This window comes from Phyllobates terribilis, unplaced genomic scaffold (genome assembly GCF_046119375.1).
Source record: "Phyllobates terribilis strain yellow unplaced genomic scaffold, ASM4611937v1 Scaffold_8__6_contigs__length_399053987, whole genome shotgun sequence".
Taxonomy (NCBI): domain Eukaryota; kingdom Metazoa; phylum Chordata; class Amphibia; order Anura; family Dendrobatidae; genus Phyllobates; species Phyllobates terribilis.
This window is the reverse complement of record NW_027362768.1, coordinates 364,505,283-364,526,585: the sequence shown is the minus strand read 5'-3', so window position 1 is coordinate 364,526,585 and position 21,303 is coordinate 364,505,283. Positions and strand designations below refer to the sequence as shown.

Sequence of the window (21,303 nt, the reverse complement as noted above, 5' to 3'; positions counted from 1 at the left end):
CACACTCAGAGATGACGATGATGACACACTCACACTTCATGATGATGATCACACACTCCATTACTGCAAGTAACAGCTACCACACACCTCCTAAACTATAACAGTGAACACACATCATAAAATACATTCAGCGATACAATAAACACAGTTTAATGTTTGAGCCCATTTGCGGGGATTCTGGCGCACTTAAAGGAACCGTTGGTGGACTTAAATATAATAAACACAGCTAAATCCCCTAAACAACAGTTCTCCCAATAACTCCTTAAAGAAGAACAATAAGCCTGAGCAATATTTACACACTACTTGTTGTAACAAGTCAGTTATGGCGACAGGATCCAGCTTAGGTTGTAGTGTTCAGATGTAACCAGGTACGCAGATGCAACGACGCAGAAGATGGCGACTCAGTGGTAACTTGAACCAAGCCATTATTTATTTACAACAAACAATTTAGGTGAACAGAAATGAAATGTCTAAAGGTTTAGTGATTTACCAACTAGTTCACAATACTGGGGGTTATTATTCTAGGTATATAAACAGTATCTTTGTTTCACAATACAGTTTTGAATCATAAAGTTAACTATAACTAACTAATATAGCAAACAATATTTCTACTGGTACCTTAGTCCCTGGTATGTCGAAGTCCGTGTGGTAGTCGTCACTGTCGTCTCCTAAACACGGAGTCTGTCGTGGTTGTCACTGTCACAGACCTCAACGGGAATCAGCTCTATTTCTCCTTATTGCCATAGTATATGTTAGAACCTTGCTCTTAGGTTTTTTCCTTTGCTGGTCACATGACCTTGTTGGCCTATTTATTCCTGCTCCGCCCTTCTGGCTTTGCTGGACTTCATTGTATAACTACTTTCTAGCTAGCTTGTGCTCTGTATCTAACTCTGTTAGTTTGCTTGGTCTACGGACCTCAGTGTTCTATATATTTTGTTTGTTTGTCTGTCTGCTACTATTTCTGTTAGGAGGTGTCCCATTTTCCTCCCAGTCCTTAGTACTTGTAGGGATTCCTTCCCCACATCTATAGGTCTCCGTACAGACTAGCTTAGGACTTTAGCAGGTCTGATCGCAGGATCAGGTTCCCTGTTACATCGTAGGGATAAAGCTGAGTTCTATCGTAGGGACAGATCTCCTCTCTTTCCTTAGCTCTGGTAGCAGAACATAACAGTAAGTCCAGCCCAGCAAATTCTCTAAGGAAAGATTTTTCTGTTCCATCATGGTGTCGGTTCTGGATTTGGCTAAACGCCTGCAGGGACTCTCTCTGGAGGTGGCCGAGCTCCGTCAGCACGTGAGTAACTGTCCTGGAGCACATTTCTTGGAGCCTAAGGTATGTTTGCCGGATTTATTTTTTGGTGAACACCGAGAATTTTTTTCATTTAAAAATGCTTGCTTATTGTATTTTCGTTTGAGACCCAGGTCCTCTGGGGATGAATCCCAGCGCATAGGGTTCATAATGTCACTTTTGCGCAAAGAGCCTCAGGAGTGGGCCTTTTCTTTGCAACCTAGTGATACATGCTTCAGATCAGTGGATAGTTTTTTTTCTGCTTTGGGACTATTATATGATGATCCTGACCGTGTCGCATCAGCTGAGACTGAGTTGAGACGTTTGAAACAGGGATCAGGTAATGTGGAAAAATATTGTACTCATTTCCGTCGTTGGTCTACTCAAACAGGGTGGAACGATTCTGCTCTGAAAAGTCTATTTCTTGCTGGGCTCAATGAAAGGGTTAAAGACCTGCTAATTGCTTATCCTACACCTGAAGATTTGCAACAGGCTATGCAATTAGCTATACGGGTGGATAGGAGACTGCGTGCAAGGGTTAATGAGAGCAAATCCTCTGCTATGTCAGTTTCTGGTTATGAGAATGTGTGTACTAACAGTGGTGAACCGATGGAGATTGGATCGGTGGCACCTCGCTCTCAAGAAAAAGACCGTAGATTTTCTGAAGGCTTGTGTTTCTATTGCGGAAAATCTGGTCATTTGATTAAAGGCTGTGAGCTTCGTATGAAGAAAGAAAAAAAAATGGTCAGTCATGCCCGTATTGCCTGTTTAAATTCCAAGGGTGTATTTTTAGCTGCTTCCACGATTGCTCAGGAAAAATTAATGGAATTTCGGGTGTTTGTTGATTGTGGGTCTACTATGAATGTAATTGATGGGGGATTCTTGGAAAGACTCAATTTAAAACCCGAACCTTTATCATCCCCCATTGCTGTGGTTTCTGTGGATGGTTCCCCTTTGAAGAATATTACTCTCAAGGTCTGTGAATTTCCTCTCACTATTAATGGTGTTCACCATGAGAAATTGGATTTGGTAGTTTTGAATAACTTGCCTTCTCCAGTAATATTGGGATTGCCCTGGTTAAAATTTCACAATCCTGTACTGGATTGGTCTACCAGTGAAATTAAATCCTGGAGCCATAAATGTTATGACAAGTGTTGTAACGGGCGTATTGCAGCTTTGGATAGGGGAGAATTGCCTGTTCCTATTCAGGATTTTTGGAGAGTTTTTTCTGAGAAGGAGTCGCAGGTTTTGCCTCTCCATAGAGACTATGATTGTTCTATTGAATTTGTCCCTGGAGCGACTCTTCCTAAAAGTCGTTTATTTAACCTTACTATTCCTGAGAGGAAGGCTTTGGAGGAATACATACAGACAAGTTTGGCCGCCGGTCACATTAGGCCCTCTAAGTCTCCTGTGGCGGTTGGATTTTTTTTTGTTAAAAAAAAGGACGGCGGTTTACGTCCTTGTCTGGATTTTCGTGAGATTAACAAAATTACTGTACGCAATCCTTACCCACTGCCATTGATTCCTGATCTGTTTAACCAGTTAATGGGGGCCAAGTGGTTCTCTAAAATTGACCTTAAGGGGGCATACAATCTGTTGCGCATGAAGGAGGGTGACGAATGGAAGACTGCTTTTAACACTCCTGTGGGTCATTTTGAGAATCTGGTTATGCCTTTTGGTCTTACTAATGCTCCTGCATTTTTTCAGAATCTTATTAATGACATCCTTAGACCTTTAATCGGCAAAAATGTGGTTGTGTATTTGGATGACATTTTGATTTATTCGCCGGATCTGGAGTCTCATTGGCGGAGCGTATGTGAGTTATTACAGTTGTTAATGGACAATTCGCTTTTTGCTAAGCTGGAGAAATGTGAGTTCGCTGTACAGAGAATTCGTTTTTTGGGTTACATTATCTCCAGCGAAGGTTTTGAGATGGACCCGGTTAAAGTTCAAGCTGTACAGGAATGGCCTAGGCCTATTGGTTTGAAATCGATACAGAGGTTTTTAGGTTTCGCCAATTATTACAGAAAATTCATAAAAAATTTTTCTAGTATTGTCAAACCTCTGACCGATCTCACCAGGAAAGGTGCTGATGCGGTTCAGTGGTCTTCTGAGGCCATTGAAGCTTTTGTGTATCTCAAGGAGAGGTTCACCTCTGCTCCCATCCTTATGCAGCCTGATGTGACTAAGCCGTTTTTGGTTGAGGTTGATGCTTCCTCTGTGGGGGTTGGCGCAGTATTGTCTCAGGATAACGGGGATCGATTACATCCCTGTGCCTTTTTTTCAAAAAAATTTTCGGAGACTGAACTGAATTACGATATTGGTAATCGGGAATTATTGGCTATTAAACTCGCATTTGAACACTGGCGCCACTTCTTGGAAGGTGCGGAATTTCCCGTTCAGGTTCTTACGGATCATAAAAATCTGATATATCTTGATGCTGCCAAGCGCCTGAATGCCCGTCAGGCTAGGTGGGCACTGTTTTTCTCGCGGTTTAATTTCTCCGTTACTTACATCCCTGGTACTAAGAATGTTAAGGCGGATGCCTTGTCTCGCAGTTTTTCTCCCATAGTCGGTGCTGAGAAAGAGGAGAACATTTTACAAGAAGGTGTTGTGATAGCTGCTTTGGACTCCGTTTTGGAAGATGAGATTCTTAAAGCACAGGAGAATGCCCCATCTAACACTCCGCATGGGAGGTTGTTTGTGCCTGGGACCTTTAGGAGAGATTTGTTTGTTGAGTGTCACGAATCTCGGTTGGCAGGTCATCCCGGAATCTCTGAGACCAAGAGACTGGTGGGTCGCAGTTTTTGGTGGCCTGGATGGCAGAAGGAAGTCATTAAGTGGGTGCGTCAATGTACTATATGTGCTAGATCTAAGTCCTCACATACTCCTGCTGCGGGGTTGCTTTGTCCTTTGGAGGTTCCCAGTGCTCCTTGGACACATTTGGCTATGGACTTTATAACTGACCTTCCCCCCTCTGAGGGTTTTACTGTCATCTGGGTGGTCGTGGACCGTTTTAGCAAGATGTGTCACTTGGTTCCCTTCGTCAAACTGCCCTGCGCTAAAACTCTCGCTAAGGCCTTTGTCAAGGAAATTGTCAGACTTCATGGCGTTCCTACTGACATTGTTTCTGATAGGGGTCCTCAGTTCGTGGCTCGTTTTTGGCGTGCCTTTTGTGACAGGTTGGGAGTTCATTTGTCGTTCTCGTCCGGATATCATCCTGAATCTAATGGCCAGACAGAAAGGAAAAACCAGGATGTTGAGCAGTTCTTGCGTTGTTTTGTGGCAGACAATCAAGAGGGGTGGTCTGAGTTTCTGCCACTTGCTGAATTTGCTCTGAACAATCATACATCTTCTTCTGCTGGTTGTTCGCCTTTTTTTTGTTGTTCTGGGAGACATCCGTCGTTTGGGTCGTTCTCCAAGTTGGGATCTGCCGTGCCTGAGGAGGAGAATTTTTCCGGTGATTTGGAGAGAGTTTGGACGGATGTGCGTGGTAATCTTCAGGAGGCCAACAGAAAATCTAAAGACTACTTTGATAGGAAACGACAGGAGGTTTTGTTCGCTGTTGGTGACATGGTTTGGTTGTCCTCTAGGAATCTGCGGTTGAGGATTCCTTCTAAGAAATTGGGTCCCAAGTTTGTAGGGCCCTTTAAGGTGCTTCAGGTTGTCAACCAATCTGCTGTTAGGTTGGAGGTTCCTACCTCCTGGAGAATTAATCCGGTATTTCATGTCTCTCTGTTAAAAAAAGCTGTTGTGTCGGATGGTGACGCCTCTGCCTCTGTTCCTCCGGTGGTGGAGGACGGGGAATATGAAATTTCTCGCATCCTTAACTCTAGACGGTATAGAGGTAGTTTGCAGTATCTTGTGGCCTGGAAAGGTTTCGGACCCGAGGATAACTCTTGGGTGAGGTCAGATGATGTTTCCGCGTCCAGACTTATCAGAGCGTTTCACAGGAGATTTCCTGATAAGCCTGGTCCTAGGGGATCCGGAGGATCCTCTTAGAAGGGGGGGTACTGTTAGAACCTTGCTCTTAGGTTTTTTCCTTTGCTGGTCACATGACCTTGTTGGCCTATTTAATCCTGCTCCGCCCTTCTGGCTTTGCTGGACTTCATTGTATAACTACTTTCTAGCTAGTCTGTGCTCTGTATCTAACTCTGTTAGTTTGCTTGGTCTACGGACCTCAGTGTTCTATATATTTTGTTTGTTTGTCTGTCTGCTACTATTTCTGTTAGGAGGTGTCCCATTTTCCTCCCAGTCCTTAGTACTTGTAGGGATTCCTTCCCCACATCTATAGGTCTCCGTACAGACTAGCTTAGGACTTTAGCAGGTCTGATCGCAGGATCAGGTCCCCTGTTACATCGTAGGGATAAAGCTGAGTTCTATCGTAGGGACAGATCTCCTCTCTTTCCTTAGCTCTGGTAGCAGAACATAACAGTATACTGATGAGACACTTCACCAATGTGTCGTTCCGGTTGCCGCTGTCTCCTAGAGCGCAACCCGGGTCTTCTCCGCATCGTCGCTTAGGTCTTCGGGTTTCAGCTCACCAGGTAGTCCGAATCTTCAACCGCTCACTCGATTGTCCGTATCCCTTTAACCGCTCACTGGATTGTCTGTTTCCCTTTAAGAAAGCTTCCTGCACTTCCTGCTCAATGAACATCTCTTTAGGAAGGCTTTCCACACTTCCCATTCACATGACCATCCATATCTCCTGCCTTTAACCTGTCAGAAGATGGTCTGTTCCTTGAAGTAGGCTTCCTGCCTTTAACCGGGCTTCTTCGTAGTCTGGGTGTAACATCACTGCCGGCATCCCTGTATGGCTTCCCATCCCCCACCATGCAGGGACACTGACTTACTCACTACTCCAAGCTGTGCAGTGAAGTGAGTTCATTGTCCTCTGCTTGCTGTGTGCAGTGAGCTCCTGGTCCTCTGCTTGCTGTGCACATTTCCTGGCTGCATGATTAGCAGCTTAAAGATACAGTGCACACATTACTAATGTGTCCCCAGCCTATGGCTGGGAGGCACGTGGTACTTAAAGCACCTCCACCTGTAAGGAGGTGCCTAAACAACACTTTCTTTCAGTGTGTTTGTGCAACTATTGAGTTGCCATGTCCTGTCCTGTTTCTGTCCCTGTTTCTGCCACCCTGGGGGCTGAGTACCCAGGCCTGAATCCTGAACCTGTTTGTACTTTGTGTCAGTTCTTGTTTGAATTGAGACCTTTCCCTGAACCTGTTTTGTATCTGTGTCTGGATCTTTACATTCACCTCTTGTGTCTGAAACCTGCAGTGTCTGAACCTGTAGATATCTCTGAAACCTGCAGTGTCTGAACGAGTGCCTATCTTTAATCTGTTGTCGCTTTGCAACATTAGTGTTTAGTGAGTTCCGTACTTCATTGTAAGTACCCTGTAGGAACTTGTTCCAGTCTGTCTTGTCCGTACCTTTCCTTGATGCGTGAGAAGAACCTGTGTGAACCTGACCCTGTCTACTCCTTGTGAACAGAGTCCTGTCTTGCCTGTCTGCGTCTGCAGTTCCCTGCCTGTCCGCATATGCGGTTCCCTGCCTATCTATACGTGTCTGCAGTTCCCTGCCTGTCTACGTCTACTGTTCCCTGCCTGTCCGTCCAGTCTGAACTGGGTTCTACCCGTGTCTGTATATCAGCCGTGTCTGCCAGTACCTGCCTGTATACCAGACCCGTCCGCACATGTCAGTACTTATCTATATACAAGTTGAACTCATCCGCACCTACCAGTGCTTAGCAGTATATCAGCCGGACCTGCCAGCACCTGCCAGTGCAAATCTGTATACCAGCTAAACCTGCCAGTGTATCCGAGATCTGCCCTGGTGTAGCATCTGGTTGCCACCTCCCAGGCTCTCCTTGGATCACGGCATCGTCAGTTGCCGTGCATCCAACGTCAGTCTGGCAGTGGCACTTAGTCACGCCCCTCCAGGCACTCCTCGGTCCATGGCACAGTAGGACCATGATTCACACTCACGGTAAACAGTCTGAGCGCGAGCGTAACACTGGGTCAGAGATCTCGTCCTGCTGTTCTCAACTCTCTTGGATGTGAGTGTAAGCTAGTTCAGTTATCACTGCATATCTGACCTGACACAGGTCCAGGCAATGACTTATCCTCTGCCCTGGCCTCAGGGTCTTTTATATTTTCTTACTGCGGCACAGCTTGTCACATGACCTTGCCTCCCTTGCTTCTTCGTCCTACCAGCAACACACATTCATTTTCCAGTTCCTGCTTGCTTTATTTTCATTCCTCTTCTTATAATTTCTGACCACTAGATGGCAGTGTTCATTTCTTTCAGCTTCACTGTACATTCAACTACAGAAGTCTCCCACTTCCTTACATAGATCTGAGGACACAAATGGGACATGAGGCTTCTGGGAAGAGCACTGCAGTAGAAATGAATAAATGTGCCGAAATTCATATTTGCCAAATTCACTCAAATTTGGCCAGGAAATGCAATATTATTTGATGCATGTTGATTTGCCAATAATAGATGTTTATTATACAGGCATTAAAAATGGAAGAAAGTTATACTTACCATGCGCCATACATGTCCTGGCCCTGCAGCTGCACTGAATTGCCCCAACATAATCATGTTACCTCTGACAGTGACACCATCAGTTTAAATTAGTGTTCTGCACAAAATGCTCTGCCTGATCACAAATTACTTAAATTGATAATTTTTGGACTATGACTGTACTATGATTTGTAACTGCAAAGCTCTTTGCCTTTTGTGCTGTTGTGTAATTGTTAAAATTGTGCCCTCAATGATAGACTGAACTCACTAAGCTGAATATCTTTCTTTTTCAATTGAATCGTGCTGATTCTCTTGGGTCAGTTATAGTGAATGCTCCATGAATAAAGGAGACCCTTGATAATGATATTGTGTGTATTTGTGGACCATTTCCAGCCTTAAGTCGGTATCATGGGTGATTACAAGTCCAACTTGAGTCTGGGGTCGAGCCAACCAGTTAAGTCCTGTGCTAAGAACTATTAAGTGTAACTTCCGAGCTCTGTGCCTTAGCAATGATGTGTAACTGCCAAGCTCTGTGCCTCAGTCTGTTGTGAAATTGCCATGATTTTGTGCTCATTAAAAAAGTTGCCCACTACTTGGACAACTCCTTGTCATACCCCACGCTTGGCCCCATAAAATAAAAAAGCTTATACTCACCGCCCTTGCCGGTGCCGTTCCAGCGGTGTCGGCACTTGCGGTCCCGGGGCTCCTGTGCGGTTGTTGTGACACGTGACCCCGGTGCCCACTCAACGCTGGCATCACTGTCCCCACCTTCTGTCAAATTGAACATGAAGAGGATGTCAGAGATCAGCAGCAGCCCGGACATCCTCTTCATGTTCAATTTGACAGAAGGCTGAGACAGTGACGCCAGCGCTGATTGGGCGCCGGGGTCACGTGCCACAACAACCGCGTGAGAGATCCAGGACCGCGAGTGCAGACACAGCTGGTACGTCACTGACACGGAAGGTGAGTATAAGTGTTTTTATTTTATCGGGGCCAAACATTTAGCTCAAGAAGGGGTTGTCCTAGTAGTGGACAACCCCTTTAACAAATTATACCACTACTCTGGGTATAATTCTATTCTAATCGGACCCTGCTGAGTCCACTGCGTTGTCCTCAAGTGGCGAACTAGACCACGCGTAGACTAACCGTTTTACAGTATTCTAATAGCTTTGTTTTGATGGCAGTATTTTAATTGGGGGGACATTTTAATTGGATTTTGCTGTTTTCCACTGAGTTTGAGATCTATGGCGGCTTCTAAAACCATGCCTGCATATGGTGGCCAATGTCTGCACAATTCTGAAGGTAAAACCACCTGCAAAATTATGAGGTCATTGACCATTTCTGTTTGCTATACATTATATCTTGATGCCAATATGACATGACTCATGATCACTGTTGAGGGTCTATGAGATTGGAACTCTACAAGTCACTAATGATGATCCTGGCACCTACAACTACCTACCCCCTGATTCACACTTGTCCAATGTAAAGGACGTTAGCTGCACTGGATTCAGCTTTGTTCTCTAAGACATTGATGGGATAGTGTTATTTGTGAACTGTGTGCTATGGTAACATGTACACTGTGTAATTTGGCACTAAATTGCACACTATAAGAGGGGTGGGGTTCAGTAGAACGCAATGAATACCAAAGGTAATATGATCAATGGCCAGCTTTCCTCATAATTATATCGAGAATCTAATGAGACACTTGTGGACTTTGTATTTAAGCTCCTGGAGATTTGATAACAGTTTCATTTGATTCTTCGAGATGTATTGTCACTCGGTGAAGATTTTGCTCCTTTATGCTGTTTGGGGTCTACTTCAAGCTTTCTCCAATGCGGGTGAGTATATTTCATTTATTTTCTGCATTATAATTTCTAGAATGATAGTCTAATGGGACTGAAGAATTAAACAGTTGCAGTAAAAATAATTCACACCCTACCTCAATTGTAAATTTGGTTTATTAGCAAAATTTTGGAAATGTTTTGCTATTGATAAAGATTGGAACCAATGAAGCAAGAACAATGTTACTATCTCAACACAAGTAATGGAACAAGTGATTTCTCCAAATCTTACACAAAATGCCACATTTACTGACTACGGCAGTCTCAGGATTAGGGTTTGTGAACATCGAGGCGGTCAAAAACAATGAATTTTTCAACCATAAACCGTTAAGAAAATTCTACTAGTTTGGAAAGTTTTTAGAAATGTATACATTTATATGTAAAAAATGGGCCCAGTTGTGATGTAAAATTAATTATAATAATAATAATAATAACAATAATAATAATAATAATAATAATAATAATAATAATAAAAAACAGATGCTTATCAGATTCCTGCAAATTGTTCGTGTTCCCGCCAGATTTCACTCTTCCTTTTCTGATGGGTAATAATAACACATGGCTGTTGTAGTCACAATTTAAATTAAAAAAATTCTAATGGACAACCCCTTAATTAATGATTAGTATTAAAAATCAATAAATACATTTCCCCTTAAATAATGGCATTAAAACAAAAATGTCTGTGCCAACAGAAAAATAGCAAAAAAAATCTATATATTTTATCAGCTCCCTAATATACTTCTGCTGTTAGAATCAGTCCCTTTATGATTGGGAGTATTGTAATTGTAGAACAGGACCAATCATACTAAATATTTACAGATGAACGGTTCCGAGGATGTGGAGATTTACAAAATTGAAATTATGATATCATATGACATTATGGAATGTTCCAATTTTGTTTTTGCAGTCAAACATATTTTACTTGAGTATTTAATAGATAAAAATGTATAAATTAAAAGAACCATCTACAAAACTTTCCCAAAACAGACTTGCAACTAAAATTTGTCAGTCAATTCTTGTGGGGGTCTGTGTGGAAATCATACTGTGTTGGGATTTTAGGGGCATCATACTGTGTGGGGGGCTGTGGAGACATCATACTATGCATGTGGGGTCTGTGAGGACATAATAGTGTATGGGGACTGTGGGGACATCATACTGTGTGTGGAGGGGGACTGTGGGGACATCATACTGTGTGTGGGGGGGGCTGTGGGGATATCATACTTTGTGACAGGCTGTGGGAACATCATACTGTATGAGGGATGGTGGAGACATCATACTTTGTGTATGGTGATTCGGGGACATCATGCTGTGTGTGGGGGGCTGTGGGTAAATCATACTTTGTGATAGGCTGTGGGGATATCATACTGTGTGGGGACTGTGGGGATATCATACTGTGTGGGGACTGTGGAGATATCATACTGTGTGGGGACTATGGGGATATCATACTATGTCTGGGAGCTGTGACGACATCATAGTGTATGGGGGCTGTGGGAACATCATACTGTGTGTGGGGGCTGTGGGGACATCACACCATGTGGGGGCTGTGGGGATATCATACTTTATGATAGGCTGTGGGGACATAATACTGTGTGGGGAGGGCTGTAGGGAAATCATACTGTATGAGGGACTGTGGATAAATCATTCTTTGTGTATGGGAATTAGGGGACATCATACTGTGTGTGGGGGGCTGTGGGAACATCATACTGTGTGGAGGCTGTGGGGACAACATACTGTGTGGGGGTTTGTGCTGGTATCATACTATGTTTGGGGGCTATAGGGTCATAAAACCATATTTAGGGGCTGTCAAGACATCATACTGTCTGTAAGGAGCACTGTTGGACCATCATACTGTGTGATGGGAGGGATGCGGAGCCATCATGCTTTATGGTGGGAGGGTTGTGTTGGCATTGCAATGTGTGTGATAGAGTGGGTGGGAGATCGTATGGTATTTTAGAGGGTTGTGGTGGGGACTCATAAAGTGTGTGGGGACACTGTGGGTGCATCATATGGTGCATGTGTGGGGTACTGTGTGGGAATATTGTGTGGGGGAATTCACTATAGGGGTACTATACAATGGGCAGTTTTGGGAGCATCATTCTCTTTGAGGGCCATAAAAGGGTTATCGTAGTGGATGTCAATTCTAAGGAACTTCAGTATGGACACATTTACTGTGTAAATGCCGCATTACATGTCGTTCTCTGTCTTTAAAAGTTTGAAGGTTCACCATTTTGTGTCTGCACCTATGCGCCATGAATCTGCAGCTACTTGTCCAAATATTTTTTTTAAGGGAGGCATCCCAATTAGCACTTTTTCTAAGCAGCCCCATTATTTCCATGCATGGCCCTGGTCTGACAAGGAGTTATTTTCTTTTCCTTTTACAGAAGCCGCCCTGGGATCTGAGAAATGCACTTTAAAACCAGGTAGAGTATGGATAAAATATGTATGTATCCATGTACAAAATCTATCTATCTGTCATCTATCTATCTATCATCTATCTATCATCTATCTCAAAACCCTATTAATAACACATTTATCCATCTCTGTTAGTTGTATATGATTATAATCAGTTTTTAGGTGCGGAATATAAACAATTACATTTAATGTACTCAGACAGCTAACAGAGATCTTGAAAATGTTGACGATATTAAACACTAAACAGATAATATATGACAACCCTGGCACACCAACCTCAGAAAAAAAGCCGTGCCATGCGTCCAGAGTTGCGGAGTGGCGCTGTAAGAAAACACACTCACAGAAAGCTTTAACCACATTCAAACAAGCAATTTTCTATATTAATAATAATAAGAATAATATTTTTTATTTCTATGGCGCCAACATATTCTGGAGCACTTTACATTTTAGAGGGGACTTGTACAGACAATAAAGACATTAAAGAATAACATACAACTCAGATACCATGAGTGAGGCTCCTGCTGCTCGCAAGCTACAGGCTATGAGGAAATAGGGGAGACACGAAAGATAAATGGTAAAAAGTGTTTGTATTGTCCGGTCCGGCCATCAATATAATAAATAGGGTATTCACATAAAGCTGCATGAACCGGTCACCATCCAGTATGTGTACAGCATAGACACAGAGGTCTATTAAGTGCATGGACAGTGAGAACAGATGATACGAGAATTCTGTTTTGAAGGAAAATTTTGTAAGGGCAAAACAATAGTTAGATAAGTGTGGGGAGGCGATAGGCCAGTCTAAAGAATTATGTTTTTAGGCCACGGTTAAAACTGTGGGTATTGGGGACTAATCAAACTGTTTGGGTAGTGCATTCCAGAGAATTGGTGCAGCATGTTAGAAATCTTGGAGACAGACATGGGAGGTTCAAATTATTGAGGATGTTAGTCTTAGGTTATTAGCAGAACGGAGGGCACGGGTAGGGTGATAGACACAGATGAGGGAGGAGATATAGGGGGGTGCTGAACCATGAAGCGTTTTGTGGGTGAGAGTGATAAGCTTATATTAGACTCTGTAGCGCATGGGTAACCAGTGTAATGACTGCCACAGGGTAAAGGCATCGGTGTAGCGGTTGGAAAGGAATATGATCCTGGCTGCTGCATTCAGGACGGATTGGAGAGGAGAGAGTTTAGTAGAGAGTTGCAAAAGTCCAGACGAGAATGAATAAGAGCAACAGTAAGAGTTTTTGCAGAGTCAAGGATAAGAAAAGGTCGAATTCTAGAGATGTTTTTGAGGTGTAGATGAAATGAGCGAGCGAGTGATTGGATGTGGGGAGTGAATGAAATATCTGAATCAAATATGATCCCAAGACAATGGGCGTGCTGCTGGGGAGTAATGGTGGAGCCACGCACGGAGATAGCAATATCGGGCACAGGTAGGTTAGTGGAGGGAGGAAACACGAGGAGTTCAGTTTCTGGCTATATTCAAGTCGGCCCTTACCTCTGCTAACTCTCATATCTTCTCTATCTTATTACCCGAAACAAGTATTTAACACTTTTAATCTCTTCTTCCCACCATTACCCCCCTAACTTCCCTTATTTCAGCAGAAGACTTCGCCATACATTTAAATAACAAGAGTGACCAAATCGAACAAAACTTTAATGTGCAAACACTATAACTGTCCATATAATAGAATAATGACGTTCCTCCTTAACCTTCCTCCCCACCATCACTGAAGAAAAGCTTACTAATCTTCTCTCCAAGTCGCACCTCACCACTTATGCACTTAATCCAATCCCATTTCACCTCCTTCCCAACCTCACCACCACCCTTATCCCAGCTTTAACCCATCACTTCAACTTATCATTGACCTCTGGTGTCTTCCCTTCTGCTTTCAAAAATGAAACAATCACACCTGTCCTGAAAAAGCCATTCCTTGCCTTGGCAAAACCTCAACTTGCAACTATCGTCCCATGTCACTTCTCAATTTCACTTCAAAAATCCCTGAACAGCAGGTCTGTAAGGTGCTCAAAAGAGGTAGTCGTGGGCGAGCTGCCGCCCATGCTCGCTTTGGCACCCTACAGACAAAGTTTATCCTCTCTCTGGTGTGCTGCTGTGCATGTGGTGTTTCCCACTTACTTCTGGCCAGTCGGCCTCTTCTGACTCCAGGACTTCTTCTGGAACCAGGTGAGCAATCAATTCAGAGGACACAGAGTTCATAAAAACAACCAGAACTTTACTTGGTAACTGGCAGTATTTACAATATTTACAGGCAGGTATAAAGGATAAGGCCCAATGGGTTGTCATCTTTCTCCCAGGTACCGGATACAACTTCAGCCCTGGTTCCAGATTTAGGTGAAGCATCTATGTTGCTTTCTTCCCTAGCTCTAGAGATTCTGCCTCACCAATGACAGTAAATCTGGATCCCAATTCACTCCACCTCCTAGAGCTTGAGTCCTGACTTCTTCTGCAGCCTTGCAGACAGAATGTGCCCCGAACGACTTTCTCGAGGTTCCCAAGCCGGCTAAAGGGATTCTTGTGGAGGGATTCTCTGGCGATCCAGTGTCCGGGATACTAGGCCCATGTCTACCCTAGCAGCCTCTACGGAGCCTGTTAACTTTCTGCAGTACTGCACACTACTAACTGTGCTCACTTCCTGCACTTGACACTAGCACTGAGTTAACCCCACCTAGGCAAAACTGCAGACCCAGAGGGTTCTAACTTCGAGAACATGCTTTTAACCCCTTCTAGCATCAGGGGCAGACCATCACCTCCACTACTACTAGAGGTCCATATTAAACTTTCCTCCCACCTCTCATCCAACTTACTGTTCAACAACCTACAATCCGACTTTTGTCCTCATTGCTCCCCTGAAACTGCCCTAACCAAACTTAAAAACAACTTATTGACCGCCAAAGTCGATAGACAATTCTCTATATTCCTCCTTCTAGACCTGTCCTCTGCCTTTTACACAGCCGGCCACTTCCTCCTACTTCAAATCCTCTTCTCCTTTGGCATTGAAGACCTTGTCCTCTCCTGGATCTCCTCATACCTTTCTAACCACACATATAGTGTCTCCCATTTCCATATGACCTCCTCACCCCACCCTATCTCTGTCAGTGTCCCTCAATGCTCTGTCTTGGGACCCCTACACTTCTCTATTTATACTTATTGCCTGGGACAACTCATCATAAAGTCTCATAGCTTCCACTAGCATCTTTAGTATTCAAACTCAAGGCCCGCTGGCTGAATCCAGCCCCCCACATCATTTTATGTGGCCATACGAGGTCAGCACACAAGAGGACCCGCTCTCCATTTTCTCCGTATGGAGAGCCAGTTGGAACAGTGTGGAAGTGTGCACCAGAACTCAAAAATCTAAGATGGCATCCACCCCATGTGCTAGCACCACCTCCTCTTCTAAGTACTGTATGCATTCTACGTCAACACAGCCAGTGGTTAGCAGAGGGGGCAGAGCGGTGCTATTTTGAAATATGAGCAAACGCAGCCGGCGCTTAGTAGTATTTGAAACTGAGTGAACGCAGTCAGCCAGCACAAAAAAGTGAACGCAGTCGGCAGCCAGTACTTTTGTGTAGTTCCATCTCTGGATCACAGCAGATGCAGCCAATACTTAGCATAGGGAACAGTCCGTCTTGGATTCTGAGGTCTGGCACCCAGGGACAGCTGTCTTATAGCCCTACTTCCCAGGGTCAGCTGTCTTATAGACCTACTACCCAGGGACAGCTGTCTTATAGACCTACTATCCAGGGACAGCTGTCTTATAGCCCTACTACCCAGGTACAGCTCTTTTATAGCCCATGGCTAGTCCGTGCATTGCAGTCCTTTCTCGTACCGTATTACATGGACGTTTGCATGAGCCCTTACCATTACAAGCGACCTTTTAAAGGCAACCATAATGCTGATGTGGCCCTCGGTGAAAATGAATTTGGCACCCCTAATCTATACACTAATACACCTCTCTGGCCCAGACGTGACCTCTCAGCTGTCCAAAATCCCAGAGTATCTGTCAGCCATATCCTCCTTCTTCACATCACACTTTCTAAAGCTTAATGTGGATAAAGCCGAAATCATCATCTTTCCTCCATTCCACTTGACTCTGATCTATCTATCACAATAAATGACATGACGCTTTCCCTTGTACCGAAAGTCCGCTTCCTCAGAGTGACCCTCAACTCTGTCCTGTCCTTCACACCGCACATCCAAGCTCTTACCACCTCCAACTGTCTCCAACTCAAAAATATTTTCAGAGACCATCCTTTCCTCAACCCTGAATCTACTAAAATGTTTGTGCATGCCCTCATTATCTCCCATCTCAGCTACTGCAATATCCTCCTCTGTGACCTCCCTGCTAACACTCTCACACCTCTCCAGTCCGTATTTACAGTAACTCTGTTGCCCTGCTAATCCCCATCTCTCCTCGCTATTCCTCCGCTTCTCCCCTCTGCAAATCCCTTCATTAGCTCCCAATTCCCCAATGGACCCAGTTCAAACTACTAACACTGATCTACAAAAGCCATCCATAACCTGTCTCCTCCATATATCTTCAAACTAATCTCCCTACACTTCTCCACACGTAATCTCCGGTCGTTACAAGACCTCTCCTCCTCCACTCTTGCACGTTCCTCACCCAATCGCTTTTTCCCGAGCATTCCTCATCCTTTGAAATTCAGTGCCTCAGTACATCCCAATGTCTTCTACATTTGAAACCTTCAGAAGTAACCTGAAAACTCATCTTTTGAGGAAAGACTACAGCCTGCAATGTCCACCCTGTCACCTCCCTACTACTGGAGATGCTTCAACCCCCTCGACCTACTTCCTCCTCCCCTGAGCTCAAGAGGGCAGGGTCCTCTCCCCTTTGTACCAGTCTCTCAGTATGTTTACTTATATTTAATTATAAGTAATTATAAGTAATAAATAATATAATAAGTAATATATATAATTATATTAATTATATATATGATATATGTATGTAGTATGTATGTAAACCCTTTTCACATGTACAGCACCCAGGAAATAATAATGGTGCTTTAAAAAGAAATAATAATAATATTAAAAAAAAACTTTCAATTAATGCTTTTTTTTTATTTAGTGCCTATTTTTTTAGTGACAGTTTTTATAGTCTTTACCAAGGAAACATGGTAATGACTAAAGCAACCTAAAGACATGCCCCAGGGGATCCTTTTGGACACGTTTCCTTTGTAAAGACCCTAAAAATTGACATTAAATAAAAAAAATAGGTATAGAGTGAAATATTACAATTTTGCCTGCTTGCTATCACCATTAGACAGGGCTTACTCTGAACTGTTAAATTCAATAATGCCAATTTATGCAGCAAGCTCCTAGTTTCCCACTAGTGGCGGCTACAAGTAGCAAAGAACTTTTCAAATTTTATTTAACCTGTATAATGTTCACAATTTATGTCTGTACTACCAGATATTTTTCCCTTTTTACATCAGGACAGATACAAAGAAAATTTGCAACTGCTTTCATGGAAAATTACTTTGCATACCCATCAACAAGTATCCATTTGTATCTTGTGACCTGTGATGAAGCCGCTACGGTCACGGTGACGGTGTCTCAGCCGTTCTTCAATAAGACAGTTCATGTTCCCCAGGACAGTAGTAGACTGGTAAACCTGGACCACACGTATATGATCAAGGAGAAGGACATTACTTCCAAGGTCATAATAGTGTCGTCCGATGTGGCCATATCTGTATTAGCATTCCACAATCACGTCACCAGCAGTGATGCTATGACCTGTCTGCCACAAGAAGACCTGGGTATGGAGTACTATATAATAACTCCTGGGGGTGGAAAACATGCACAGCCTACAAATACCAGTGGACAGTTTGTGGTGGCCAATGGATTTGAACATGAAGTACAGGTGCACATTACTGTTTCGGGATCCATCACGTATAATGGGATTTCTTACAAAACTGAAGATTCATTAACGTTGTCACTGGAAAACCAACAAGTCATTCAGTTTCAAAGCTCTGATGACCTCACGGGAACCAGAATCTCATCTTCAGCCCCCGTGGCCGTGTTTGCCGGACATACCTGTTATAAGGGAAGTAACTCTGCTTGTGACCACCTCATGGATCAGCTCCATCCTGTGAAGAACTGGGGCAATGTCTTTGCCGTGTTCCCATTCTTCACCCACACTCAGGATGTCATCACTATAGTTGCGGGAAGTCCAGATACCCGTGTGACAATTGATAGCCCAGGAGGTGCCACCAATCATAGTCTGCAGGAAGGTGCCTATGTCCGAATCACTGTAGACAAAATCCTCCTCATCAATGCCACCAAACCTGTGATGGTCTCATATTTATTCCATGAAGCACATTCACCTAATTTACAATACCCGTATGATCCATTTCTTACCACCGTCCCACCATCATTACTGGGAAAAAGATATTACAAGTTTATGACACGGTCTTTAATTGACAACTTCATCCTCATCGTTTCTCAAGTGTCTTCAGACTTGGAGTTCTACCTGGATGGAAAATCACTAAGTTCTTACCTAACGACCAGGAAAGAATTCAATGGTTTTATCGGTCGACAGGTCACATTGGATAACACAGAAGGACAGCATGAGATCTACCACGAGACCTCCACATTCACACTTTATGTTTTTGGCACTGGAAGCTATGCCTCCTATGGATATTCAATGGGTGAGAGTTGGCCATACCCAGGTGAGATATCTTCTACACTGCAATAGTATAAAAATGGCATTATTTTTAACATAGAATAAATTAATATTATGAACAGATAGTGAGATAAGGGGAGTAGTAATGATCAAAATGAGATCCCTGCTTTTGCAACTCAGGATGGTTTATTTTCCCCATGTCCTCCTATCATGACATCTTTCTAAGAATATGGGAAGCTCAAGCTGCGAATGTTCTAGGAGGTAAAAGACTGAGTCTGCTGCTATGGATGGATAACAGGATCCATGGGAACTGTAAAAATTATACAATATATAATATAGACAAAGCTGGTTCTCTAGGAATCTGAAATCTTACATGGTTCATAATTATATACGGGAGAGTATAAACACCTGCACAATTAACTAACGCACCTCCTAATATTTTTGGGAGACCATCAATAAAAGTACTCAATAAATATACAGTAAGTAATAATTTTTATTATATATTTGTATATTTTTACATTACACAATACGGTTTTTATTGTGTATATTTCTGGAGTACTTTTATTAATGTTCTCCCATGAACATTAGGAGGTGTGTTTGTTAATTGTTCATGTGTCTGGATATATTTTGTAGTATATGAAGAGCTATATAAGATTCTATCTACAGTTATATGAAAAAGTTTGGGCACCCCTATTAATCTTAAGCTTAATGTTTTATAAAAATTGGTGTTTTTGCAACAGCTATTTCAGTTTGATATATGTAATAACTGTTGGACACAGTAATGTTTCTGCCTTGAAATGAGGTTTACTGTACTAACAGAAAATGTGCAATCTGCATTCAAACAAAATTTGACGGGTGCATAAGTATGGGCACCCTTATCATTTTCTTGTTTTAAATACTCCTACCTACTTTTTACTGACTTACTAAAGCACTTTTTTTGGTTTTGTAACCTCATTCAGCTTTGAACTTCATAGCCAGGTGTATGCAATCATGAGAAAAGCTACTTAAAGTGGCCACTTGCAAGTTGTTCTCCTGTTTGAATCTCCTCTGAAGAGTGGCATCATGGGCTCCTCAAAACAACTGTCAAATGATCTGAAAACAAATATTATTCAACATAGTTGTTCAGGGGAAGGATACAAAAAGCTGTCTCAGAGATTTAACCTGTCAGTTTCCACTGTGAGGAACATAGTAAAGAAATGGAAGAACACAGGGACAGTTCTTGTTAAGGCCAGTAGTGGCAGGCCAAGAAAAACATCAGAAAGGCAGAGAAGAAGAATGGTGAGATCAGTCAAGGACAATCCTCAGACCACCTCCAGAGAGCTGCAGCATCAACTTGCTGCAGATGGTGTCACTGTGCATCGGTCAACTATACAACGCACTTTGCACAAGGAGAAGCTGTATGGGAGAGTGATGCGAAAGAAGCGGTTTCTGCAAGCACGCCACAAACGAGAGTCGGCTGAGGTATGCAAAAGCACATTTGGAGAAGCCAATTTCTTTTTGGAAGAAGGTCCTGTGGACTGATGAAACTAAGATTGAGTTGTTTGGTCATACAAAAAGGCGTTATGCATGGCGGCAAAAAAACACAGCATTCCCAGAAAAACACTTGCTACCCACAGTAAAATTTGGTGGAGGTTCCATCATGCTTTGGGGCTGTGTGGCCAATGCCAGCACCGGGAATCTTGTTAAAGTAGAGTGACGCATGGATTCCACTCAGTATCAGCAGATTCTTGACAATAATGTTCAAGAATCAGTGACAAAGTTGAAGTTACGCAGGGGATGGATCTTTCAGCAAGACAATGATACAAAACACCGCTCCAAATCTACTCAGGCATTCATGCAGAGGAACAATTACAATGTTCTGGAATGGCCATCCCAGTCCCCAGACCTGAATATCATTGAACATCTGTGGGATCATTTGAAGAGGGCTGTCCATGCTCGGCGACCATCAAACTTAATTGAACTGGAATTGTTTTGTAAAGAGGAATGGTCAAAAATACCTTCATCCAGGATCCAGGAAATCATTAAAAGCTACAGGAAGCGACTAGAGGCAGTTATTTTTGCAAAAGGAGGATCTACTAAATATTAATGTCACTTTTCTGGTGAGGTGCCCATACTTATGCACCTGTCAAATTTTGTTTGAATGCAGATTGCACATTTTCTGTTAGTACAATAAACCTCATTTCAAGGCAGAAACATTACTGTGTCCAACAGTTATTACATAGATCAAACTGAAATAGCTGTTGCAAAAACACCAATTTTTATAAAACATTAAGCTTAAGATTAATAGGGGTGCCCAAACTTTTTCATATAACTGTATATTACATACCCTTCTGAAAATGCTATTTCTTGAAATATTTCACTAATATTCTTTAGATTTATTATGTTTTGAAAACAGAAACGGTATATGAAACAAAGATGGTATATAAATGTATAAAACCATTGTCAATTTGCCCCCCCCCCACACTATTTGTATTCCTAAATAAAAGCGATTTCCACTTAACATAATTCCATTTTTGTAAGAAAAAACCCCTAACAGGTTATCCGGCCGCTGTGATCTCCAGCAATCAAC

At 42.8% G+C, this 21,303-nt stretch overlaps 1 protein-coding gene across 2 annotated transcripts in view; it reads left to right on the top strand.

The window, feature by feature from the left end:
• Positions 1-382: 382 nt before the first annotated feature.
• The window catches only part of LOC141157482 (uncharacterized), a 40,740-nt gene continuing 19,819 nt past the window's right edge, over positions 383-21,303 (top strand). Inside the window, exons 1-4 of one of the 2 annotated variants that reach the window (XM_073644828.1) lie at positions 383-407; positions 9,545-9,657; positions 12,042-12,080; positions 17,545-18,780. In XM_073644828.1, the coding sequence (XP_073500929.1) occupies positions 9,585-9,657; positions 12,042-12,080; positions 17,545-18,780 (1,348 nt within the window). In that variant the 5' untranslated portion in view covers positions 383-407; positions 9,545-9,584. Of the gene's footprint in view, positions 408-9,434; positions 9,658-12,041; positions 12,081-17,544; positions 18,781-21,303 lie in introns of those variants that run through there. The other variant, XM_073644827.1, reaches the window with a different exon arrangement.